We start from the raw sequence: 27,856 nt of genomic DNA, 5'->3' as shown, positions 1-27,856 counted from the left end.
ATGGGTATTGCGGCGTGGGTGGCTAGAGGTGCTAATTTCATTACTCTGGGCTTCAAAAGGAGAATTCAGTGTTTCATGATGTTCTAAATGCTGCTTAAAAGGTTTTCCCTTATCTTTCAAATTATAGCACTGAGAAGGAATCATTACTTGGAAAATCTTTGGCATATAATGGTCATTATTTACACAGAATATCTGTACACAACATCAGCCTTCACAAACCCACCTTTCAAACATCCACCCCCGTCCTGACATCATAGGGACGCATGTGAATGTATGATCTTAAGTGTTCTGTGGTCTGTGACATCATTCAGGTAATTCAGTCAATAAAGCGGTAACAAATACGAGTTTATCTGAGCATAAAAAGTTGATTCTTGACCTTGTTAATAGTACTTTGACAAAATAATCTGGACTTTAGGACCACTTACTACCTGTTTCAGATCTTTGAACTGCATATCAGAGACTGGAAGCCAATCACATCCGGTACTAAAGACCATCTTATAAACACACACAGGGTTTACAATTGCCTGTTCCATATTTAAAAATCACATGATCGAAATTCTATAACAAGTGAGCAAAACACATACTGATGAGGACCATGAAATGTGGTTGATAACTACAAGAAAAGTCAGTAAGTGGACCTCAAGTTTGTTGCTTCTTTTTTTGTAAATCCATGAGCAGGACTGCTTAGTGGTAACATTGGATTTACATATTTTTTGCATGAATGTGATGAAGTATCGTGATTTGTCAGGTATTTAATTCGTTAGGTTAGCCAAAAACGGGAATTCCCATCTAGTATCGATAAATCTTTTCCAGTTCAATTTGTAGGCTAATGAGTTACTTTAAGCAAAACAACTAATTTTCTATCATGATTAAGGGTGTCTGAAACCTTTTTTCCCCTATAAATACAGATATAATTCAAGATTGACAAATTATGGCATAATGACTCCAGCAAGTAACAATCATTGGTTACTATCTATATGGACGTATTACATTATTTGGAAAGTTATCACCTTTTCAAGTTTAATACACTACCAACCCATTTAGAGAGCCATTTTACTAACTTTGACAGGCTCATCCATTATTAGGCAGTTAAAACATTCTCAGCAGTTACATGGGCAAAAAAAGCTCTACCAAGGAGGTGAGGAAGGCAGAACTTGGGATAGAAAAGGCATGCTCTCCATGGGCCTCATGGCAATGTTGAGTGGCCCGGTGATATTCATGGGCATGGGGGTGGTGATAGCCACTGGGTGGGCGATATTCATATGTGCTGTTGTAGGGATGTTGACAGAGGCCAGGTTCACAGGGCCGGTGATGGTGACAGGGTGCTGCAGGTTGACTGGTGATGTGATGTTGACCGTGCTGGTGGCGATGTTCATCTGAGCAGCAATGGTGACGGGATTGCTGGCACTGACACTGCGGTTTACAGCTGAGGTGATGGCTGCCGAGTTAGTGACTGGCGTTGTAGTGGCGGAGTTGTGCACATTGTTGGCATCTGTGTTTTAAAAAAAAAAAAGACAGATAAGAGAACATTTAGGGCTGCTCATCCTTGTAGAAATATACAACCCCTCCAAAACAAGGACAGCCAACAGCCCTCTCAGCTCCTTGGCTCTTTAGCTGGGTCACTGAAAATGTCAATACATCATTAATACATTATGTCAACTGTGGTAATATTGTTGAAGAAACCTACCTTTGTGAGAGTTGTCAATTAGGACTTGGAAGGAGTTATTTAAAATCTCTCCTACCGTCAACTCACCTGAGGGGTAAATTCAAAAAGCAGGATCAATAGACTAACCAGCTGACTGTCTATGTGTTTCAATTCATAACTTTAATTTTAAACATTAATACATTATCAAGGACATTTTACACTACCATGTATGCATAAGGCTGGATGCACACTACACAGCAGGACTGCCAATTTGACCATCCCATGAATTCAGGGCCAGCACATCACAGAGTCATTGTCTTGCACGCGATGTGAGATGGTCAGCTTGCTGCTTTGTCATTAATGGCCCAATCTTATTTGGGACATCCCAATTTTTAATCATAACATGTCTGCCTTTACAAGTTTTGGTAGTTCTGAAGAGTGAGTGGTTGAACAAGCCCATTTATCAATCTGGTCAAAGCAAGACAGTTGGTAATGAAAGATGAAAGGTCAGGTAGTGTGCATCTAGCCTCAGTGTTTTGGTCCAGTTTATGGTTAATTTAAATGATCTACTGATCCTGCTTCATGAAATTTAACCTTACATTAGCAAAACTATACATTTTCAAAACAGAAGAACGTTAATTATACCAGTCCTCAGAGAAAAGAAATGCTTTTGTACTTGAGTGACATGGTACAACATGATGAAAAACTGGCCACTTATGTTTTGTAGATTTGCAGAGGTTAAAATTGAATGTTTAGGGGTTTCTGCTACTAGCTACTGGATTACCTTTTCGTGGCCCTGAGTGGTTCCACTGCCAGTCACTTATGCCTATTCAGAAATACAGACACATATGGGGTTACAAGAGTACAGGGCAGCAGTGCTATCAACTGGGAGTCAGCTTCAACAGTTGGCATGGTCAAGTTGTATGTATGTTGGAGGGAATGGGGTGTTCAATATTAAACATTGGGCTTCACAGTGTCTTGTGGGGCCAAGAAAATAAAACTATTCCCCCTTTTTTTTTATAGACATCTCTGAAACCAAAGTCAGAATTATAACATATTCTACTCGCTGTCAAAGCCATTTGGAACATGGAAATGTTTAGGAAAAGATTTTTCACCTAACTCTGTGACACAGCAGCAGTCATGAAGAAATTAAAAGATCATACTAATTGTCTCTGCATTATTTCAAGTGGAAAGGTTGCTTTTGTCACTTCAAAGGAATGCGATACCACACACAAATACGGAATGCAGTCAGCAAAAGTAATTAGTTTAACCTTTGTATTACCTATGACATGTACCCAGAGCTTGGCAATATGGCCTATAAATAATAATGCAATAATTTTTTAGGGTATATTGTGATACACGATAGATATCTTGATAATTTGAAATGCCTCTAAACTACGAAAATACTAAACTACTAAATAAACTACTGTTAAATAAAGTACTGTCATAATGAAGTTATATAGTACTGTTATAATATGGTTCTAGTTAAAGATTCAATGTGTAAGAATTGGCCTCCTGAACCAAAAAAATAGGGGGCAGCATATCGCAATACATCATAAAGCTTACTGTTTACAATAAATATGTGCTATAGAATTGTCAAGATATCAAAATGCTATGGAGACATTAGAGCCAGTGGTAAATTATCAAAGCATAGCTGCATAGATCAGAAAAGCAGTTGCACCAAAGAGATAAGTAACAAGTAGTAATAAGTTAATTAACAACATAACTAAGTAACAACTAAATACTTAGACACATACTCCTTGGGTAAATCATAAAACGTCATAGAACTCACTAATGGTAAAACAGCAAATTTTCTGTCACACAGCATCATTTTTTCCATTAACTGCATACCATTTTGCAACACAGTAATTCAGTAGAGACCTACTTTTTTGGTATGATATTTCAATATTGATCCAGTACAGTTCATTGGGGTCAGCTGACATAACCAGCTGATGTCTCCCTGGCCAGCCGCAATCTGCTCCAACAACGTCAAAGCAACTTTCCAGATAGGCGTTATTTTGATAAACTGACCACACATTGGGAATCTACTCTCTTGCCTGAAAAAAATATTAAAACTTAATAAACTGACATATTGACAGTCCTACAGCGAAAATTTCAACAACTTTCAGCCTGGCTCTGGCACTTCTGCCAATTGCTTGGGGCAGCGCTTCTCCTTCCTTTCATGTTGGACTGAGAGCAGACTGGACACTACAGTGACGTGCTATCACCCCTGAGGTACAAAGTGGTATTACAAGACAAGACGGGCTGGAGCTAGCTGGTTAGCATGATAACTTCAGAAGATATCTCTGCAACAAAATACATACAGATCTGTTATTTCTTCACATTCTGTTGATAATTTTAGTTAATTTCTGGCCAAATCTTAAACATTATACCTTTAAATAAAGTACTGTTACAATAAAGTTCAATAACGTACTGCTACAATAAAGTTAAATAAAATACTATCACTGATTGGACCAATCAGAGTCCAACAAGTGCATAACTTGAAGCCTGTCAAGATGGATTCTCACATGATCTTGCAAATCCAGCTGCCTCGCCAGGTAAATACCTTAAGCTTACCACTAGCAAGAAGGTTAACATCTGGACTGTTCCACAGTTAAAGAAAATAATACCTCTCTCTGGTCAGGTAGTCAATTACTTAATAAAATTTCCATTCCTAATCTGTAGTATAAAGTAGCCTATACTTTCAACTCTGGGAAGAATTTTATACTTTCAAAGGATTAGAGACTAGCTGACAGAGGGTTAGCACAGAGGGCTCTGGCAAAAAAGGGAGGATTGTCCAGTAAGAATGTTAATCTGGCTGAACTTCTGTTGCAATGCAATGTAATGTCAACCAGCAAGGCGCTGCATGCGAGCACAGACTCCTGGTGAATTACTTTGTAATGTGAACACAGTATTTCTGCTGTTTACCTAAAGATAAAATAGTTGCTGTTGTGATGACTTCCCACTGTTGCAAAATGCCATCTCTAGGTATTATAAACCACTGTGCAGTGTTTTAACATCTGATACGCCACACTGGACTTCCATGTCTGTATTTCATGTCTAGCCGGTACCCGAAGCAGCACACCCACCAATGCAGTCCCTTGCATTGCATACACTTTCTAATGTTATTTTCTACTTTCAGCCCGAGCTGATGTCGGCTCGTGACAGATTTCTTTATATGGTCATCTGCTCCACACACAGCGCATAAGTTCACTGCTCCGCTCCGCTAATATTATGGCATTTTTCCATTGGTTTGAGGGTAGTCACATTTGCCTGCTGTGTAATGAAAAACACTCACATCGTGCTAGCTTGACTTGAGTCATGGGTCAGTAAGTTGTTTACCTACTGGAGGTGTGCTGGTCGTCTGCAGCGCTTCATCAAATATCATCATCATTGTGGCTGTTTTGCTCGTACTATTCCTCCCTGTATTATTTCTATCTCATCCGCTCGACAAATAGCTCCAAATGTCTCCATGTAATGTTGTGTACTGTACACTTATGAAGCTCTGCTAAGTCGGTGAGGAACACATTTCAATTCCTGTCAAGTCTTCACAATTGAAATCTTGTTTATTCGTCATTTAAAAGCTTTTAATTTGAAGCAGTAAAACAGCAAAGGTTGGGTTTGCATCAGCCGTAACTTAACACCACTCTGATATGCCTGACAGGTTTCTGGAAAGCTGGCCAATCAGAACACAGAGGCTGAATTGAGGGGCTGCATAAAGGGCCAGTAAGATAAATAAGTTGTGAATAAGGCTGTGAATCATGCAAAGCTGCTCTAGTAGAGTCCCAAAATAAAAATATAGATTATAAATAAATATGAGGTTGGAAATTAGCATAATAGATCCCCTTTAAGACTGACTTCAGCCTGCTGCAAACAACACAGTAGTTGCAGTTATTCTTTAAAAATACTAATTTGTAACATTTACTGTACAGATTGTTCAGAAACCCAGCCCCTGAGGATGCACAAGCCAGTGTATTTTCAGTGCCGGTTCTAAGCCCAGATAAATGGGGAGGGTTGCGTCAGGAAGGGCATCTGGCATAAAATCTATGCCAAATGCAATATGCGTATCATAGATCGGATTTCCGTACCAGATCAGTCGAGGCGCGGGTTACCAATAGCCGCCACTGGTGCCATTGACCACCAGGGTGCCGGTGAAAACTATGCTACTGTTGGGCGAAGGAAGAGAGGGGGAAGGCATGTCAGGAGGCAGCAGGAGGAGACGACAAGGGTAGGAGGGTAGGAGTGTGGAGGTGAGAGTCAGAACTTTAAATGTCTGCACTATGACTGGTAAAGGGAGAGAGCTGGCTGATATGATGGTGAGAAAGAAGGTAGATATACTGTGTGTGCAAGAGATCAGGTGGAAGGGAAGTAAGGCCAGGAGCATAAGAGGTGGGTTCAAACTGTTCTACCATAGTGTGGATGCAAGGACAAATAATCCTGAAGGCAGAGTATGTCAGGTGTGTTGCGAGGTGAAGAGAGTATCAGACAGAATGCTGAGAATTAAAGGTGTGATGATGAATATTGTCAGTGCATATGCCCCGCAAGGTGGGTGTGGGATGGAAGAGAAAAAGGAATTCTGGAGTGAGTTGGATGAAGAGGTGGAGAATGTACCCAAGGAGGAAAGAGTAGTGATTGGAGTGGACTTCAATGGGCATGTTTGTTAAGGAAACAGAGGTGATGACAAGGAGACTTGGTGGTAGAATGAGGAAGTACAGGAAAGGAGGAAGAGGTTGACAAAGAAGTGGGATAGCCAGAGAGATGAAGAAAGTAGACAGGAGTACAAGGAGATGCGGCATAAGGCAAAGAGAGGTGGCAAAGGCTAAGGAAAAGGCGTATGGTGAGTTGTATGAGAAGCTGGACAATAAGGAAGGAAAAAAGGACTTGTAGCAATTGGTTAGACAGAGGGACCGAGCTGGGAAGGATGTGCAGCAGGTTAGGGTGATGAAGGATGGAGATGGAAATGTGCCAACTAGTGAGGAGAGTGTGTTGAGAAGGTGGAAGGAGTACTTTGAGGGGCTGATAAATGAAGAAAATGAGAAAGGGAGAAGGTTGGATGATGTGGGGATAGTAAGTCAGGAAATGTGGAGAATTATAAAAGGAGGAAGTGAGAGCAGCTATTAAGAGGATGAAGAGTGGAAAGGCAGTTGGTCCAGATGACATACCTGTGGAGGCATGGAGAAATTTAGGGGAGATGGTAGTGGAGTTTTTAACTAGATTGTTCAACACAAATTGTTGGACAGCGAGAGGATGCCTGAGGAATGGAGAAGAAATGTACTGATACCGATTTTCAAGAATAAGGGTGACGTGCAGAACTGTAGTAACTACAGTGGTATAAAGTTGATAAGCCATAGCATGAAGTTATGAGAAAGAGTAGTGGAAGCTAGGTTAAGAGCAGAGGTGATAATCAGTGAGCAGCAGTATGGTTTCATGCCAGGAAAAAGCACTACAGATGCAATGCTTTGAGAATGTTGATGGAGAAGTATAGAGAAGGTCAGAAGGAGATGTCTTTGTGGATCTAGAGAAAGCATATGACAGGGTGCCGAGAGAGGAGGTCTGGTATTATATGAGGAAGTCGGGAGTGGCAGAGAAATATGTAAGAGTGGTGCAGGACATGTATGAGGGCAGCATGACAGAGGTGAGGTGTGTAGTTGGAGTGACAGATGGGTTCAAGGTGGAAGTGGGATTACATCAAGGATCAGCTCTGAGCCCTTTCTTGCAATGGTGATGGACAGGTTGACGGACAAGATCAGGCAGGAGTCTCTGTGGACTATGATGGTCATGGATGACACTGATCTGTAGTGAGAGTAGGGAGCAGGTGGAGGAGAGCCTGGAGAAGTGGAGGTATGCACTGGAGAGAAGAGTCATGTAAGTCAGTAGGGGTAAGACGGAATAAATGTGCGTCAATGGGAGGGAGGACAGTGGAATGGTGAGGATGCAAGGAGTAGAGATGGCGAAGGTGGACGAATTTAAATACTTGGGGTCAACTGTTCAAAGTAATAGGGGGTGCAGAAGAAAGGTGAAGAGAGTGCAGGCAGGGTGGAGAAGTGTCAGGAGTGATCTGCAACAGAATGGTACCAGCAAGAGTGAAAGGAAGATTTACAAGAGGGTAGTGAGACCAGCTATGTTGTATGGTTTGGAGGCAGTGGCACTGACGAAATGACAGGAGGTGGAGCTGGAGGAGGCAGAGTTGAAGATTTTCACTGGGAGTGAGGAAGATGGACAGGATTAGGAATGAGTATATTAGAGGGATACCTCAGATTGGACGGTTTGGAGACAAAGCAAGAGAGGTTAGATTAAAATGGTTTGGACGTGTGGAAGAGAGATGCTGGCTGGAGAAGGATGCTGCTAGGCAAGAGGAAAAGAAGAAGGCCAGAGAGGGGGTTATGATGAGGGAAGACATGCAGGTGGTTGGCACGACAGAGGAAGATGCAGAGGACAGGAAGAGATGGAAACAGCTGATCTGCTGTGGCAACCCCTAACAAGAACAGCTGAAAGAGGAAGACTGTATAGATTGTTCAGATGTAAGATATCCAGCCTCAGTACATATCTATGTCTCACTTCTTTAATAAACACATTTAAGTGATCATTGCCAGAAATGCTTGTTTGTGATTGTGTAATAAAAGGAATAAGCCAATGGTTAGTTTAAAAAAAAAAAAAGCATCAGCTTCAACCTTCAAAAACCTAATGAAGGTCATCATGTTCTTGACAGTGTTTTATAGGCCTGGTTTTCTTTAGAAAGAAAAAAAAGAACACTGCAGCTCCACTCTACAAACTGCCAACACACAAATTATTTTCCAAGATAAAAGCATCAAAACTGTATAACCTGAAAGCTGATGAAAGACATCAAGTTCAATTAGGGAACTGAGGAACAAATGACTTCTGGAGCAGCCATGGAGGTCTGTAGTTCTGTAATGGTAGTTTAGTTCCACTACACATTAACTCAATGCTGGATGAGCTGGGTATTGATAGAAAACCCATTTGCATATTAGACACATAGCTTTGTAGGCTAGACAATGTCATATATGCTACAGTGACTTGTCACCAGCAGCTCAGCTTTTTTTTGTTTAAAAACAAACAAACAAACAAAAAAAAACCAAGCACAGATACCGTCATATACCGCACTGTTTCTGCTGGTAACATTTTGCCATGGTGGGCCGCCACAGCAAAATCTTTCCTGCCACAGCAAAAAGACAAAAGAAAAAAGAAAGAACAAACAAAACAACCAAACGTTCCGCAGTCAGTCATCTGTAAGGTGGTCATAAAACTGAGTCCGAGCAGTCTTAAGTCAGTCATTTTCTCGTCTTGACATTTTGATAAAATCATAGTTAATATAACCTGAAGTTTCTGGCTCTCTCCAGCACCAAATGGGAAGTAGCAAACCAGGTACTAGTTACTAAGGTAACGGACGAAAGAACTCCTCAAATATCATCGCACACACGATAGACAGTGAACAGTGTTATGAGTCTGTGTTTAATTTGGCATGTATCTGATCCACCAACCAGCACGTATTTTAGTGAGAAATCTTAGTTTTTGAAACAGTTCGCCTCTCATTCCCATGGTCTCCTCCCACTTAAAAAGCACAGCTAATCAACTGATGCTGGGAGTGAGTGCAGGTGACTAAATGCAGTTTATGGAAATACTGTTTATCTTTATGGATTATATTGATGCTGAATTGATAAGAAGACTGTCGACATATGACGGCTTTTATCTTGTGTTTCTAGAGTTATGTGTTTTTGCAGGAAAGTAAGGAATTGTTAATATGTCATATTTCTTAAGGAGAGTTTGGCATAATAGTTTCCCGGAGAGCGCAGGGAGTTTCAGTTTAATTCAAGCTGCTCACCACTACAGATAAGTAACTGCTAAAGTATAAGTTTGTCTGCTGTTAGTTATTGGTTTGTTTAATAGTTTAATAATGTGTGTTTGTGTTGATTACGGACGGTGGCTGATCAGGCTAATTATCAGCTAACTGTCCTCAGTCCTCCTCTGCAGTGTGGTTGCCATTTGTGTGCCTGTTTTTAAAGTACTTTTAATTAAACATGGTGTGCTTGATGGTTATGATACAGATGATTATTGCTGAGTCCCTTGGGAGCATTTCACTTGTGTCAGTAGTTCAGCTTTATCTCTGGAGAACAACCCAAACTCCGGGAGTGATGTCCAAATTAGGAAATGTGCAGGTGGATGTGACTACCCTTGTTGAGACATGCTGAAAGACGTAACAGCAGAGCAGAGGAGAGAGACTGAGATAGCGATGTAACTGATCTGCGCGCTGGTATTTGACATGTTTTTTATTCTCCCAAAAACAAAAATTTTTTAAAATATTTGTATGAAACAAATATTAGTTTTTAAAAAAACAAACAAAAAAAAAACACTATTTGTGCTCTGCCGAATAACGTATTTGTATTCGGGCACACCCCTAGTAGGAAGTTCACAATATACTTGAAGTTCGTCTCACAAAGGAAATTATTTTGTCATTAAACAAAACATGCTTGCAACCGCTGCCTGTTTTGAAGATGAACTGCAAGATATCTAGCATGTGCATGCTGTAGACTGTCCGGGTTTTGCACTGCCCTCACAGTTGAGTTCCACTTTTTTTTGTTCCATCCACATCACATTGGAATTTTCAACAAACGCGGCAGCCAGCAACACACCTTTGAGTTAGATAGGCAGGCAAAACCCTGATAACAGAACCTCCTCTTTCTGTCAGCTGCTGTGCATCTGCAGTGTATTTACTGCTTTTTCACACGATTTCAGGCCATTTGGAGGTGTTAAACCTGTGACTTTCTGCCTTTGTATAATTGTCCAGACTGCTGCTGTTTAAAAACAGAAATACTCCAACATCCAGCAGCTGAAAGTGCTGTGTCCAGATAGTTAATGGTTGAAGGTGGTGTCTGAGGGCAGCTGTATAAACTGTGTAGCTGTTTTAATGTTGTAAAAATACCTCGTTTTCCATTGCATCCTGGAAAACCTGTAAATTTGAGGCCTTTTTCAAGTACAGGAAAACACCTTTTGAAATGTGATATGATCTAAGAAATGTTAACCCAAAAAAAATTTATTTGTAACAAAAAAAAAAAAAAAAAAAAAAAAAAGTTAAATGAAAATGAGTTAATAACAGGAACAATCAGCATGTAGTATTTCTCTTCACAGTTGTAGTTGTTCAGTTATAAATGAATGAATGAATGAATTGAAATTTTCTTTTGGCTGGTTTTTCAGAACAAACCACTGCACACACAAAAGGGCAGCTGTGGCCAAAAGCAGCTTCTGTTTCTGCTCCATTGTTCAACTGCAAGATCCCCAGTCTTTCCAAAATCTTATAGTCTCTGACTACACTCAATGACTTAGGACACATTGTCTTTAGATGTTAGAGGGTGTTGATCTTAAGTCTTTTAAAGTCCTTTCAAAGTCTTGTGTTTGGTGGGCATAACTGAAGGGAAGCCAGGAAGCCTGAAGCCCGGGAGTACAACCCCCCCCCCACTCCACTCCATTCACATTTCTCCCGGTACTGTACGATACTGTACTCTGTATGTTAAAAGCATTTGCAAAGTTAACATATGTAAACTGGGGTGCTGGGTTGTTTATGTCACAGTTTAAACTTGCTATTAATGTTAAACTGAAAAAAGTGGGCAGACTGGTGAAGAGCTTTAAGAGAAGTATAGGAGACATATGGCCTACCTTTATTGTTACATGGGTTGCTGAAGCTGGCCTGGCCATGCGTCTTGAGGTGACTTGTGATGTAGGCAGCACTTAGCATTTTGCCACAGATGTTGCAGGTGACTTTGCCTTCATGCCTGATCATGTGGGAGCGTAGACGGTCTTTGGTAGCGAAGGCAGAGGTACAGGCCTATGACAGAAAACCACTGAATATTGGTCTATTCTCTTAACACTTGAGGTAATGGATTGTATGGCCATGTGACTGAAGTTCTTGCATCAACAAACAACATCTTGAAGCTTCTTGCTAACAGAAAAATACTAATTATTCATTAAAACTTTCTGATACAAACAAAAGCACACCATGCAAAAGAGTGACATAAAAAGATTGTTTGTGCCAAAATGTGCAGATAGATATGCAACGCTTTTCAAGCTCGGGCTGCATTGCTGCCTCTTCTTTTCTGTGATCAAACTTTGTCAAATATATGGAGATTGTGAATGATCAGCAATATATGTCCTGCCACAAATTCGTCTGCACTGAGCAGAATTCTTTACTATGACTCTGTCTGCCTGTCTCTCTCACTGCACTGTCAAGCTCCTCCTACACAGAAAGAGGCCCTGTTTGCACCTTGCATTAACGTGTGTCTCGGGTGATCCAATCACAAATGGAGAGCTCTGAGTACAGGTGTGAACGCACCCAAGACGTATTGAGATCCGATCATTAAGACCATGTTCGGAGGTGGTCTGGGCCACATGTGACCACATTCATTTAGTAGTGTAAACGCAATGTGTCCTGGGCCACACTGAAGGGCCACCTACTCAACTGACATCCTCTATTTTCCAGCAGACTAGGCACGGGAACTGAATTGCTGCCTCCTGTGTTCAACTCTTTTGATAACAGGATAAAGAAATGCATTATTTTGTTTTCCGTCTTATATGTGAATTAAAAGAATGTAATCCACCTCCCAATTTTTCCTGTTTTCCCCGTTCCCCTAACCCGTTTTCCTCATCAAAATTGACAGAATAGAAACAAGAACAACAAAAAAAAAAAAAACACAGAAAACTTGTTTTTCACTTGTCTGACTAAAAAAAAAACTCCAGAAGCTTAACATTACTGGATAGTTTCCTCTGTCCTGTCAAGCTGATAACTACAGTTTTTAGTTTTGTTGTGCTGCTTGACATAATGGAGCTCAGGATTTATCAGGACGGCTGCTTTACTCCAAACAGTATGAACCTGGAATGTGTGTGTGTAACAGCTGACCTATTGGATGTATAGAAGAACACAGAACATTAGCATTAGATCCTGACCAATCCTGTCGGCATGTCAGACATTTAAATAATCAATGAAGTTAGGCTGCTGTGCCTCCTGCATAAATGCACACAGAGTCTCTCAATGGAGAGACACAGCTGCAAGGAGATCGCTGCATATAACTTTATATTTGACATATATATTTGGATGCAGCGCTAGAGCAAATCAATAGGATGGGCATTTGATTTTCGTGAGGGGGCAACCATGCACTGTATATTTGTTTATCCTGTTATCAAACAAGTTGAACACAGCTTTGGACGGAGCAGACCCCCAGTCCTCCCGCCAGTAAAAAACAACAATGAATTTGGTCTTTGCAAATGGAAATGATGTACGTGTTTATTTGCATATAAAGTGGCAGGAAGTGAGATCCAATCACAAGTGGTCACTGAAGATACTAATACCAGGTATATAATATAACTCATAATATATATATATATATATATATGTAATATAACTTCTATCACTAACAGTTAAAAATCAGTAAGCCCGCTTCCAAAATAAGATTGGCAGTAGGTTACTGATCTGCTGCATGTATACATGGATTTACAGTAACCACGTTACTATAGTGTTGGTAAATGCGTTCCACGATTACCCACGTAACCTGGTCTCTCCAAGTAACCTGGTGACTTAGGTGCATGTAAACACACCAAATGCAGTAGCTTGTGGGTGGCAGCTAACATCCTAAGAGTTTCTCCTAACAGGCTAAGTTAAGAGTCTTGAAGTTAGGACTGACACACCCCTTCTTTTTAGACGTTTCTGGTCTAAGACTAATTCACAAAGTATTTTAGTGCTACAAGTTAAGCTAAAAGTGTAGTGATGAATATTTTCCTTAATATTCACTGACACAGACCGGTCACCTGTCAACCAATCACTTTAGAGATAGTGATTAAGTTCATTCATGAAACATGATGTCATCCATAGCAACAGGGTCAACCCTTCTCTTAGCTTAGGAGTTCTCTCAGTTCCTTACTAGAAGTTGCTCTCAGCAGCTTTGTGAATTGAAAATTCTTAGGTAGGAAGTTTTGGTGGTAAGATAAGAGACTTTGTGAATTCTGCCCATGGCTGCTAGAGTTCTCAGTAGTGTTGCTGTGGGCATCAATAATGACAGGTCTAAACTTAGAGCAAACATGAAAGCAATATGCAGAGAAGCGGCCAGGCCATGACTCTTACCGTTACTTGGCACTTGAATGGCCTCTCTGAGGAATGGACATGCTTGACGTGACAGCTTAGGTGATCGGGTCTGCAGGGTGAGATGAAGACAAGGAGGAAAATTGAGATCATTCAGCTTTACAAGTAGCATTATTTCATTCACACAACCAATTTATGATCTCTCTCCACTCAGAGTACAAATGGTGTCTGTGTCTTAGCTCAATTACTTTGACTACAGTCTTGAATTCTTTATTTTCAACAATGCATGGTGAGTCCTGGAATACAAGATGCTGCTGCTGTTGTGATGTTTTTGCTTTTTTTGTGGAACAAAAACAATCAGCAAGGTCTTTCAACAATCACTTATTTGTTTTTTTACAGTTGACAATTTTTTCAGCACTACCTATCAAATCCAAAATTTCGCTGTAATTTCACTGTTGTTTAAGACAACAATTACAAAAACATACTGACTTGATTGTAAACGGATTGCTGAATACACCAGGTACACTGTAGGGTTGGGTCATTTCTGGTTTTGCCGGCCCAGTCCAGTGTTCATCACAAGCTTAAACCGGTTTGATTTTATGTGAACTGACTGAGCCGGCATATGTCATTATGAGACGCCTAAGCATCTCACTTGGAGGCTCTGACACTGGTAGGGCGCAGATCTCACCAATAACTATCTAACAATTCAATTCAATTCCGATTCTTTGATGGTTGAGAGCAGTCTCTCTGCTGCACCATTAGCTCCAGAGAAAGACATTACTGTCTAAGACGCTGAGTAAGCGCAGGATTTTAAAGGTGAAGCAGACTGAACACAGTTATTTTCTTCATCTCGGAGTTGGTTTAAGTTGTTTAATGCAGTGTGTGTTGGTCAGCTGGTCTCGTTTGTTTCTGCTGGAGTTCGCTGCTCCACTCCGCTAACGTTAGTCTCTGAGCGATGGTGAAGAAAGTTCACAATATACTTCATGTTCGCCTCACAAAAGTTAATTATTTACTCATTAAATCAAAAAATGCTTGCAACAACAGCCTTTTATGAAGATGAACTCTAGCATGTGTGCACTGTTTACTGTCTGGGTGCTGCACTGCCCTTGCAGTTGAGTTCCACCTTTTCGTTCTGTCAACATCACGTTATTAACGAATATTTAGAAAATCAATTTTTGACATAAGCGAATCGATGCAAAATCATCCACATCAGGATGCATCTTAGATTTGACTTTTTCCCCCCACCCCTATCAATAACCCAGATAAACCCAGCCAGGCTGTTTACAGCTTACAGCAGTCTGAGAGCAGCTTGCGTTTTGAAAATAACCCACGGATACAAAGGGACATGATGGATCATTTTACCAGCCTGCATGGCAGCTAGCAGCTAGTTAGCATAGCCGTGCTGTGGGTAGCCGTGGTGTGTCTGGTTTAACAGCTGGAAACACTGCAGCTACATACAAGACCCTTGCCCATGAAGAAAAGTTAAGCTGAATGGTTGTTGTGGGAAATAAAAACATGATGTGCCACTTACTTTGTTGTCAGTCACAGGCATTATTATGGATCCCACTGCATTTCCTGGCAAGACACACCCTGCATAGCATTCAAGAACTAGGATTGGCTAGGTGTCCATGCTAACACCACTAGCCTGCTATTTCATAACTGTATGTTCAGTGGGTGTCTGGTGTTGAGTAATGTGAAACATTAATTCTAAAGGACTATGAGCTAACAGTTTGACTCAAGCATAAAGGCTGCATTATGTATAGCTTGGAAAATAGTGATATGGGGCACAGAATTTTTCTTTCTTCCTTGTCAGATCTCTTTTCCCAGAACTGCTGCTGCTGAACCTGTCTCTGTAATAATGTTGAACCCAGCTTTGGTCAAAACCCAGGTAAGCCAGTGTAAGATGTTCCACAGAGCATATAAGTCTTAGAGGAAAAACAACAACATACATACAACTACAGCTTGCAACTGTTGTTCTCTCTACTTATACTATACATTTTTTTCACATGGAAAACATTAAATATCAAGTAATACTTTTGCCTGATTTTAAAAATGTCTATCATTGGAAATGGTGGGCTGTTTTTATACTTAACAAGTATACTGCAGTGTGACTACTGTATATCCATGCACCATTCAAACTGTTCAGAAATGATGTCAAGATACCTGGAGAAGCCCTTCCCACAGACAGAGCAGATGTAAGGCTTATGAACTCCACCATCATGGGAGCGGACATGGTATGTCATGCGATCCTTCCTCTTGAACCTCTGCTGGCAGATGGGACACTCAAACGGCTTCTCATCAGAGTGCGACAGCTTGTGGCGGTTGAGATGATACACATCTCTAAAGGCCTTACCACACATGTCGCAGCCGTGATTCTTTTTCACCGGCTTGGGAGGCTTCTTAGGGATGCTCTGCTGCTGTTGATGTTGCATGGGGGTCATTACACTGGTGCCTGTGGATGTTGACGTGGTGGCTGTAGTCAGGATACCAGCTACAGTAGTAATATATGAAGGGTTTCCACTATTCTCACGAGGTACAGTGGATATGAGTGGCACCATGGTGGGGGCTGTTTGTGTCTTCTTAGGCCGCGAAACCATCTTAATGCCAGTGTGGCAAGACTCATGCCGCCGCAGGTGGTAGCTGTCCCGGAAAGCCTTGTTGCAGTAGCCACAGATGAAGGGCGTCTTTGATTTAGGCTCCTTTTTGACCACAGCAATCTGAGGCCCTCCACCACCTCCTCCCCCAGTCCCACTGGCCACATTGTCTTTAAGGAGTTCCGCAGCACTGACAGGGGGTTTCTGGTCCAAGGGGATGGGCAGCACTGGTTTCTGATCAGGTGGTTCTGTTCCAGAATTGAGCAAAGGCAAGAGGCTGTTCCCGGCTACTTGGTGCTGGTGATGCAGAGCCTCGTTGGCCTGCTGAAATGAGAATAACAGAACTATGTAAAATTATGTTTATACACATCCTCAAACCATTTATCAAGCAAAAGACCAACAGAGTGGCAATGGTGAATCAATGGTGCAAGTAAACATCTTAACACGCTTCTCAGAAAACTCTACATTGAAGAATGTAGTAAACTTTCTGAAGGGCTGCACATTCAACTGGACTGCATTAAAGAAGCACATTAAGAGGGACTCTCTTAACAGCAAGAATTAACAGTAAGAATGATTGCACCTGAATACTATTCTAAGACAGACTTGAATTGTGAACCTATCCTTTGAAAGTGAAAACTGTCATGTCTTCATTCACATAAACAAGCTGACGAGCTTCAACACAGTAGGATTTGTTGGAGGTCAATTCATGTATGGGATTGCATTAGATTGTACAGGTGTACCAGTGTTTCCCCTATATGCTTTCAACAGCGGCGCAAGTGCCATTGCTAAATGATAAACATCACAGCTGAAATTTCACACTGTACATAAGCAAGACAAATGCAAACCATGCACACTTTCTCCCCTTCAAGCAGCTAACTGGAGGTGTGGTGAGAGAATGGAGATTGGTAACATGTACGGTTGTGCTGTCCTCTCCACTGCTCTGTGTCAGTATTTGACTGAGAGTGGGGCTCAGCTCCTCCTCTTCCACACACACACACACACACACACACACACACACACACACACACACACACACACACACACACACACACACACACACACACACACACACACACACACACACACACACACACACACACACACACACACACACACACACACACCTTTGCCTGCAGTGTCCTATCCACCGCCAGATGTTTTACACAACCACAGCGCACTGGTTAGGCTAAAAGCGAATTGTTACCAAACAAACTAGACCAAAGCTGTTTGCAGACTGTTCTACACAGTGAGTACCACCTACTTCCCTCAGGTAGGAGGTTCAGAGTCAATGATAGCAGACTAAATAGATTTAAAAAATAATTTATCCCAGCATCAATAAAACTTTTAAATAGTGGCAGATACGCCAGAACAAGCACTGGATGATCTATTATGTAAGGGATTTTTAATGAAAATTAGATTTGTTTTTTTATTGATGCGATTGTTTTCTGTTTGCCTAGGTACTTTTAGAACCTTGGTATGTTACTTATTTACTAACATCTTTGTATATTTTCTGCATGTAAAATGGTTTTAGTACCTTGTTTGTTACTTATAAACTGATTTGTATTTTTTTTCTGTATATGAAATAGTAGTGTAATGGATATTAGTTGAGTGTACGGCACGCATGTGAACCGCGGATTAACTGTAAAATTTAATGTCTCATTGGAGACCAAGTAAACAAACTGCTGTAAGTAGTTAGTGACTAGTAGTGACTAGTAGTGACTGATGTCTGTGTTCTTCATTAGGGATGCACAATATTCTCAGCACATCATCAGCCAATAAAAGCTCTAAAATGAAATATCGGCATCGGCGAATTCTGACGACTTCTGCCGATTATGAGAGGCCGATATGTCGCCATCTCCTCCGCCACCTGACTGTGCTTCCCTTGATGGATTGTGTCACCCTGACGGTCCGGGTGTTTCCTCCGCAGGCTCCACTTCACTCAAGCTGCCCGTCAGACCCGCTGCTTTTTCCCACTTCAACCCGAAAAACAAACCAGGGCTTGGTGCTCCACATAGAGAGCCAGGGCTAACGTTAGCGTTAACACTCCACTAGCCTCCCAGCTAATGTTAGCCCCGGCTCTCCATGTGGATCCAACTGGACCACCGAGCCTCGATTTGTTATTCAGGTTAAAGTGGGAAGAAGCAGCGGGTCTGACGGGCAGCTGAGTGAAGTGAAGCACTGGGACCGTCAGGGTGAAACAGTCCATCGAGGTGCTGCGGTGTTCGGCTGCACAGATAAGAAATCCTTCGGCTGACAGGATGTACCACTCTGTTTGAAAAATAAAAAACTTCTTCTTCTTCTTCTTGGTTTATGCCGGCGGTTGGCAACCAGCATATTAGGTGCATTACCGCCACCTTCTGTTCCAGAGTGTGGACCAGAGATTAAATTCTACACATTAATCCTGTCTGTCTAATAAACTCAAAGAAAACTCTACTGCTCCACTCACTTGGCAGGTTCATTAAAGTTTTAATGCTGAGCTCCTGAATCCAGTCTTCCTAAATTCTTCCTTCATATATTGTCTTTCTTGATCATACTTAGTACAATCTATGCTTGCATGCATAATAGTCTCCTCAGCCAGCTGGAAAAAAATATGTGCATATATCGGTATCGGCAATCAGCCACAATGAGTTGGAAATATCAGGATATCGGCAAAAAATCCAATACTGTGCATCCCTATTCTTCATTCTTTCTAAACTTCAATCAGTATTTTGATGTCAGGAATATTATTTCATTTTAGATGTGTTTTTCATGAGATATTAGAGTTTATATAGTGACTTTCCTACTGTAAACATTACTGTTTCAGCTCTCAAAACAATATGTAGTTATATTTAAAATATAAAATCAATTGTAATCTTGTTTGTAAATAATTTAAAAAAAAAACCCAAAACTTTTGTAATGAAAAAGAATCCACAAGAGTATTGCTAAAGAACCGGACCCATAAGGAGTATCAAATGATGGCTAGTGGCTAAACCCTTATCAGAAACTCAAGACACTCAGCCATTTTTCCGTTCTCTGTTAAAGAGCAGCTGAAATTGACACTAAAATGTGAATTGCTGGTCCACCTTAAAGGTCAGTCCACCTTAAGTGAGCCTGGTTAGGTTAGGCTAACGCATTGTTGCCAACTTCAGGGCTAACCCCCTTCAATAAACTAGTATTTTCTTGGTCTTGAGAAGCTGCAGCATTTATTAACTGACACACTGTAGTCTATAATGTACTTTTACTGCCACATTGACAACTTACTGCTAACCTTTTCCTTTGCTCCGCTCACATTCACCATCACTTTTCTGCCACTTGCTCAACTACACATGCTCATATACATACTCATTACACACACTTCGTACTGCCCAATTCCTTAGTGGAGAGACGCTACTATTGTAACAGTACCTTTCACGTACATGTCCTTTGAAGAATGAAGACAGGGAGGACAACTCAAAACAATTCCACAATAACGTAGGGTGTTATTGTGCTTGTATAGTGTGTAAGTGAAAATCATTAGTAGCCCATTAATATTAATGATCGCATGAAATTTTAGCAGTGGTGACATTAACTGGCATGTGTAGCATTAAATCATAAGTGTCAGACAAAAGACAACAGAGTAAGTATCTAGAAAAGCTTTTTAAATTGACATTAGTGTTGTTTTAACCATCCAGTTTATCTGCTGCTGCTTTACATTACAGTAATGTTAATGGAGCTTGATAGTTTGCATAGCTTGACTGCTGATGTATTACCACTGTGTCATTTGTCCACAATTACTGTAATTAACACCATTCATGTTAAAGTTCTGCTTCATGCTCTGTCAGATTTTTAAAAAGAAAGACTTTTTACATTTTCAGAGTGAGTGAATGAATTACGAGAGAGGAGACAGAAGCGAAGAAGCAGGATGTAACATTAATGTTGTTGAAAGAAAAACAAGCAGAAAATAAAGAACTGATTCAAGAAGGAAGAAGGTGCAACTGATTGAAGATTGAAAGAAAAAGTTTAAAGAGGGAAGAGAAACACATAGAGGCAATCAAGGTGTCAGGTGATGGAGAGACATGAACACATTCAAAGCAGGGGGCAGAAAACACTGGTAAGGTCTGACTTCCACCTGTATCTAGATGAATTACTGTTCTGTTAAATGTTTTTAAAAGCACAATCTATTATCCAAATGTAAATTAAAGGACATCCTAACAAACAAATGTCAAAGCACAAGATTAAACCCTGCTACAAAAGGACTAACAGATCTTTTAATAAAAAGGTACTAACACTACACAACAACTCTATGTACATGTTTTCTTAAGCTGTTAAAAGGTTGTTGACCTCAGTAACTGTTGTAAACACAGCGCTAAAATTGACAGATATTATTAGGAAATATATATGGTAAATGGACTGTACTTGTATAGCGCCTTCCTAGTCTTCCGACCACTCAAAGCGCTTTTACACTACAAATCACATTCACCCATTCACACACATTCATACACTGATGGCACAGCCATCAGGAGCAATTTGGGGTTAAGTATCTTGCCCAAGGACACATCGGCATGTGGACTGGAGGAGCTGGGAATCGAACCGCCGATATTCCAAATTAGTGGACGACCCACTCTACCTCCTGAGCCACAGCCGCCCCACAAATATATAATGCTGATTCATCACTCATCTGACTGATTAATCTATTTGTCAAACTGTTGCCTTGATTTGGCTTAATGTTTCAGTAAATTAATTCCCCATAAGTCAGTTTTGTTATTTTGTTATATTCCAAACACTGATATATAGACAGTGTGAGAATTGAGATTTGTTTTTAAGATAGAGACTGATTGGGCCATCTGTCTATCTATAAGGCCTACATTTATTTATGTGTTGTAAATATTGTTAATATTTAAAAATTAGGTAAATAAATATGATTAACTTTTGGATTATTTTCTTGATTTATCAAATACTTGTTTGGTTTATAAAATGTCAGAAAATTGTAAAAAAAAAAAAAAAAAAACATTGATCACCGTTCCAGAAGCTGAAATCAGAGAATTTGGACATTTTACCTTAAAAAATGACTGACTATTTAATAGTTGGCAACTAGTTGATTAATCAACTAATTGTTGCATCTCTAAAAGTGATTAACCCATGCATGGGTTAGGGTTTGAGGAAGGACAGTCTGAAAAGCCCTAATAGTCTTCCAAAACAAAAATTATGTAAACAGTAAAGAATTGAAAAATGTGCCATGCAAATAAATAAAGCAATGACACAGAAAATGTAGCCCAACAGCAGTGAAAAAAAAAAAACTCTGTATGGAGGACATCTTAAGTCTGCAGCTGCTGGCAGGCATTGTCCAATTGGTCATGGCAGATCCCCAATGGGATAGGACGAACAGAGGGTGGGGGCTTGTATGAATATTTTGACTAGGGAGAAAGCAAATATTCACATTGTAACCAGCAACTTTACAAGAGGTCAGCCTAGAGACGTAGCAATTAAGACAAACTTGTTCTTTTCTGTAATCACCATAGGCTCAGGTTAAAGACCTGACCCATGGCTTTTCAGGTTCAGCCAAGCATCCCAACCCAGTCAGCCAGGCGGGGGAATGTGGTCTGAGGGGGCCAGGATCCCAAGTGCTCCTTTTTTCCCACTGCGTTCTTTTATGGACGACACAAATCCAAGCGCTGATGTACTTATGGCCTTGGTGGTGGCAGTGGTGGTGGTGGGGGGGGTTCAGCTGCTGGCCACATCCCTACTTAGTGCAGGCGGCCACACTATGTGTTTTAGTGTGGTGGAGAGAGCTGGGGGCCGTCACAGGTTGTCGACTCGCTTTTATATCTGCCAAACTGTAGGAGTACTCAGACTAGAATCATTACTGCAATTAGCATTTCTCCTTGCATATGTGTATGCAGGTCTAAGCCAAACGCTCTCTCTCTGCCTTTCTCAGCAAGAACAGGGAGAGCAGCCTGCTGTTCCATCACACTGCTCTGATGATTTTGATATAAATCTGCTGTGAAGGGTGAGGTCCCTTCCAAGATGAATAGTACTGAAAAAGAGTTAGCAGCGTGAAAATTAACAAGAAACAGCACAAATAAAACTAATCCAGTCATTGTTTTTTTTTTCACTACAAGACGGAGCATGGATTTACCATGCCAGAGTCCCATTCAATAGAATATGAATGTCTACAAATCGGTCTCTGATGCCATTATATGCTGCCTCTCAATTGTCTCTATAAAACCTCATATGACAACAGTTCTGACTAAAAAAATATATTTTATTTTAAGATTTTTTTCTGTTTTAACAACATTTTTTCTGCTTCCTTGGGAAATATTGCTGAGTTACTGATTATGCTGCCAAAGATGTTTGTTATAATATGATGAGGGTACAAAATAGAAGTAATTGTGACTCTTACAATATGGCTACGACTATGGCTGCAACTAAGTATTATTTTAATTATCAATTAATCTGCAGATTATTTTCTCGATTAATGGATTATTTTATCTATAAAATGTCAGAAAATAGTGAAATATGCCCATTATCATTTTGTAGAGCTCACGGTGATGTGTTGTCTGATCAACAGTCAGTAAAGAAAAGCCTCAAATCTCACATTTGAGAAGCTTGTTTGGCATTTTTGCTTAAAAATGGACTAAAACAATTATTCGTTTATCAAATTAGTTGCCAATTAATTTTCTGTTGATCAACCAATCACTGCAGCTCTAATAAATAGCCACATTTGTGGAGCAGTTCCAGAAGTTGCCTGACAGCAACTCAAATGCCTGAGGAATAATAAGTGAAGTTCATTAGAATGCTGCCTCATTAGATGCTTCATCAAATGAAGTGAACCAAATGGACCCTCTCCTAATAGTCTCCTACACACCAGCTCAAGGTTCTCTGGCCATGTCTGCCATTAAACCAAAAACAGTCGAAAATACTAACCACTAAGCCTCTTTAGCAGTGAAGTAGCAGCATACATGTGTGGTGAGCCTTGCTAAGTATGACAAATACCATTGCAATTGAAGCCTAGTTTATGAAATCAACTGCTCCAAGAGCCTACGGGTTGTGAACCAGTCTCTAGCAGTAAGGAATCATACCATTTCAATTTCACGTAGTTGAAAAACTACTTAAATGGAAAGTGGGGAATGGTTATAATCCTGTTACAATAATCTTAATTTTTATCTTTTAATAAACAATGAGAGGGACTGGCCATTGGGACATTTCCGACACATGTAGGGACAAGAAACTCCTGGTTGAATGAGCACTAACAAGTGGCAACCAGGTTAATAAAACTTTCATTAATTGAAAACATGTCAAACAGGGCTTGAAAGTTATCTTTGACCAGTTGCCCTGGGAAACAAAATCTGGACCACTGTTTGCAATTGTGTGCAGTCTGATTGTCCTAGTTGGCAAACCCATTGGTTAGGGCCTGATGTCACATGTGTTTATTTTGACAAAAATAGCAACAAAAGTGGCATAATACATGGAAAATCATTGAAGAATACCCAACAAGAAAGTAACAACAAAAGTGTGACAGCCAACCCAAGGTTGAGAGGAAATACTTTCTCAATAGGGCTGCAGCACTTCGGACATCATATTTTAGTATTTGAATACAGTTAATTCAGCTCCTGGCAAAACCTTTCAATGTTTTCTCAAAACCATAGAGCCTTTGTCAGCATCACCTTACTTACGACATCTCCCAATCAACAATGGTTTTGACCTGATACAACTAAAAAAAAAACTACAGATGTGATCTATCTTACACTAACTAAATCTTCCAACAATTGTTATGTACCCCAGTAAATATGTCAATAATAATAATTGTCAACCATTTCTAAAACCCTGTGTCAGGTCCTTTTGAAGCTGCAAGACTTTGTTCAAAACAGCATTAAGAAAGAGGCAACCTACAAGTTCCCAGTCAGCGCTGCAGTAAAGCTGTATTTAAACTGAGATAGCAATCTCATTCATTTGAATGGGAGTAGCCCAGTGGCCTAGCAGTGGTGCTGCAACACATCACTGTCCAGCTAGGCAATAGGTTGACCAATCATATACGTGCAAAGGCACATTCCTGGTGGACTACCTTGTCACATCATTTTTCTACCATTTAAGACTAAAGGTAAAATAGATAAAATCAAATACTGTCTCTCAGTACAATAAAATCGATGTCTAGTGTTTTGCAAAATTCAGGGATGTTACTCAAACTGGACTTCCTGGATTGCATTTCATGTTTTATCTGTACCTGAAACAACACCAATGCAGCCCCCCTGCATTGTTCGGTCTAAATGCCCACTGCGAGACATTCGATCATAAAGCACTGCATCCTGCTACAATGCCAGTTGCACTAACAGTGAATTGAAGGATAGAAGTTAAGTTTTGTACAGGTTACTGGAGGAATTCAGGGGTTTTAATTAAAAACGTGAACGGTGATATGATTTCGATCACTTTAGTGTCTCTGGTTCAGTGTTATGTTTCTCACTGTAGCATTGAAACATTGCAAAATCTGAAAGAACTGTGATTTCACAGCTCTGGCTGTTACCATCTCCATAGCCAATGCTGATGGGTTCATGGGTATTGTAATTTAGTGTCCTGCAACATATCAAACTGATGGGTTTATCAGGAACAAAGCTGAAAAATTATAAACAATAGGCGTTATATAACCCAACTGTAACAAGAGGATCCTCAGCCTTCTGCGTTTATATTTATATTGTGTTGAATTCTGTCAGTACTTAACAAAAATTCTAAGCTGGAGGCAAATTTTCAAGTCTGTTGATGATGCAACAAGAGTTACTCATGTTGCCCAAAACCTCTGATGTGCTGTAGATTACACTCTGCTGTCAATAAGCAGAAAAAGTGTACTGAGCAGCCACTGTGTGGCAGGAGCAGGACTTCAACAAATTTATTACAGAATAAAAGACTAATTTGCTAACTAGAAAATGTACAGGTCTAACATTTGACGCATTCTGTGTTATCTGAGGTCTTCTAATAAACTCTGCACATCATTTAGTAAAGTAACTACTCAGCACCCGTTTATTTTCATAAAATCACAGCTCCTTGAATAGTTTACAGTTACGGCGTCACTTGCACACCCATCCTGATGCAGGGTCAGAAATGTAACATTGGCTTGTAAATTGGTGTATATAATGTGTATTAAACTGATTGGCTTCCCATGATTACGCTAAGAAACATGTTAGAACAAGTTGCACATCCTACATGATGTTTTAAAAACAAAAGGCCACATTTAACTTTCGAGTTTACATGGTGGCTAGCGTTAACGTAATTAATCTCTAAACAAGGGAGCAATTTAAGTGTCGGGTCAATGGTGACAGAATGTTTACATAATTTACATTTTTGTTTTCAGTCAGTGGCTCCACATTTGTGGTGAAAGGGACAGTTTGGTTTATTCACTGCTCTCCGCGTGCTAGCTAGCCTTCAATTTGGTGTTAGCGTGAGCTAACTTCTCTTTGACGTACGGTTGTATGGTGTACATTTACAGACAACCCTTCAGTTACCTGAAGTTTGTAAGTCACAATAAATCACTGTCTACTTGTGCTGGTTATCTGTACTGTGGTCAGGATTGCTGAGGTGCAGACGAGAAAAGTAGCCTGGTTAGCTAACCCGTTAGGCACTTAGCCTAGCATACCTACATGCAAGAGCTCGAGCTACTAGCTACTTGGCTAGCGCGCGCGCATCACCAGGTGACACCAGAAATTAGCTTCACTCAACAAACTGGGACAACAATGACATTCTGATATAGTATAGCGTTCAGATAATGTAACAAACACCAAAGAGGCCGCCTCGGAGACCCTGTGGAGACCACACACAGCCAGGGGTCTCAGGTTCCATAAAGCTGGCTAGCACAGCGCAGCTAGCTAGCAGGCTAAAGCTAACACCTTTGTTTTGCTTGGCCAACTCTATTTCATTTCAAAAAAGTGAAATAAAAACAAAAACATTTAGCAAACAACATTTACGCCATTTCGAAAACGTTTATACAGTTTATCAGAATAACCATGTACTGTGCCACTTACTTGGAATAAAAACGTACTCCAGCTCGGTTCCATTGCAACACTTAGGCTAAAATCTGCAGGAAACCTACAAGGAATCTACAACAAAGCAGCTAAACATGGCAGCTACAACTTCCTGTAACCCCGGGGGGCTGAACCCAGTCCAGCGGGCTGTTTGTAGGACGGCTGGACTTCACAAGACATCTCATTTCATATTCCTCAAGTTCCGTTTCAAAACACTACTTTCAGTCACTGCTGACGAAAATATTTTGTTTCACTATAAAAACGTGGTGCTAATGCAGATGAATGTAATGTTTGACGCGTGTATGTTTTCATAAAAATAATGTAGGTGACCAATTCTGTCTCAAGGAATACTTAAAAGAATAGACAAACTTCCATGTAATGAGTAAAAGCCCAATAAATGTTGGCTTCATGTTCGTTTAAGAAAAAATATTGAATTACGTTTAAAAGTCTCCTGGATGAGTTGTTCACTTGAATTTCATGTACATATATGCCTGCATCAGTTTCCAGGGCTGCAATTATAATGATTTCATTATCGTTTAGTCTGCTGGTTATTTTCTCAGTTAATCATTTTGTCTAAAAAAAAAATGCCAGAAAATAGAGAAAAATGCCCATTATAATTACAACGCTTTTTAATTATGACAATTTAAAATTGTTTTGTCCGACCAACAGTCCAAAAAGCCAATCATATTCAGTTTAATATGTATGATAAATAAAAGCAACAAATTCTCACATTTGAGAAGATGGAAACAGCATGCTTAATTGGCAGTTTTGCTTTCATAAGGGTTGAAACAATTAATCAATTATCAAAATAGTTGCCAATTAATTTCCTGTCGAATTGATTAATCAACCAAGCCGTGCAGCTGTACAGTTGTCTTTTCTAAAGAAACTATCACATAAAGTGTAAATCGATCTGCAGTTTTGTGAAAACAAAGTACATTTTGCAGTCTAATTTGCTTTATTAAGTACAAGGTAGCAGTTTCGGTGGAATGATTTCCTCTTACGCCAAATTACATACAATGTAGACCAAAATTGCTTGTATTAAGAAATGTTATCAGTTGTTCAATGCGGCTTTCTCAGTAACCTCTAAGAGTACTAGCAGTATACTTATTGGTCTGTAGTTACTGGCTTCAAGGCAGTCTCCAGAATTCAAAATAGGTGTGACAATGGCACATTTCCACTCATCAGGAAAGGAGCTGTGTTCAAAAATAAGTTAATTAAATGAGCAATGGGGGGAGTTAAAATATCTTTATGACATTTAACAAACATGGTATCAAATTGGAAAGCATCTCTACCTTTGGAGCTTTTTAAGGAGGTGATGATTTTGTTTATTTGTAACTCATTAGTCTCTACTAGCTTGAAAACTTGGCCTGTAGCATCTATAGGAGCAATATCCAGTTTCCTTTTTGTAATTTTTTTTCCTAGCTCATGTACAGACTCAAGAAAAAAATTATGAAAGACAGAAACAACAGCAAGATGGTCTTCAATTAACTTTCCCTGTGCTTAGAGTTTAAAAACTCAAAAATTTTGGTTCCCTCCTTATGAGATTATTGATGTTTTTACAGATCATTTT

At 40.1% G+C, this 27,856-nt stretch overlaps 1 protein-coding gene across 3 annotated transcripts; it reads right to left on the bottom strand.

Annotated features, from left to right (window-relative positions):
• Positions 1 to 326: 326 nt before the first annotated feature.
• Positions 327 to 26,473, bottom strand: LOC121899127 (vascular endothelial zinc finger 1-like). Of its 3 annotated transcripts, XM_042414754.1 has the most exons (7): positions 26,287 to 26,473; positions 15,891 to 16,645; positions 13,770 to 13,839; positions 11,315 to 11,483; positions 2,430 to 2,471; positions 1,688 to 1,753; positions 327 to 1,492 (listed from the first exon to the last, which is right to left on the bottom strand). In XM_042414754.1, exons 1-7 carry the CDS (start codon positions 26,317 to 26,319, stop codon positions 1,128 to 1,130), a joined length of 1,500 nt encoding a protein of 499 aa, XP_042270688.1. In that variant the 5' UTR covers positions 26,320 to 26,473; the 3' UTR covers positions 327 to 1,127. The 3 variants fall into 3 exon arrangements, with proteins under 3 accessions (XP_042270688.1, XP_042270689.1, XP_042270690.1); XM_042414755.1 differs by lacking the exon at positions 1,688 to 1,753 and having other exon boundaries at positions 26,287 to 26,472; XM_042414756.1 differs by lacking the exons at positions 1,688 to 1,753; positions 2,430 to 2,471 and having other exon boundaries at positions 26,287 to 26,471.
• Between the last annotated feature and the right edge of the window lie 1,383 nt (positions 26,474 to 27,856).

Source organism: Thunnus maccoyii, chromosome 6 (assembly GCF_910596095.1).
Source record: "Thunnus maccoyii chromosome 6, fThuMac1.1, whole genome shotgun sequence".
In the NCBI taxonomy this organism is placed as follows: domain Eukaryota; kingdom Metazoa; phylum Chordata; class Actinopteri; order Scombriformes; family Scombridae; genus Thunnus; species Thunnus maccoyii.
Note: the sequence above shows the minus strand (reverse complement) of the source record. Positions and strands in the feature narration are given on the sequence as shown.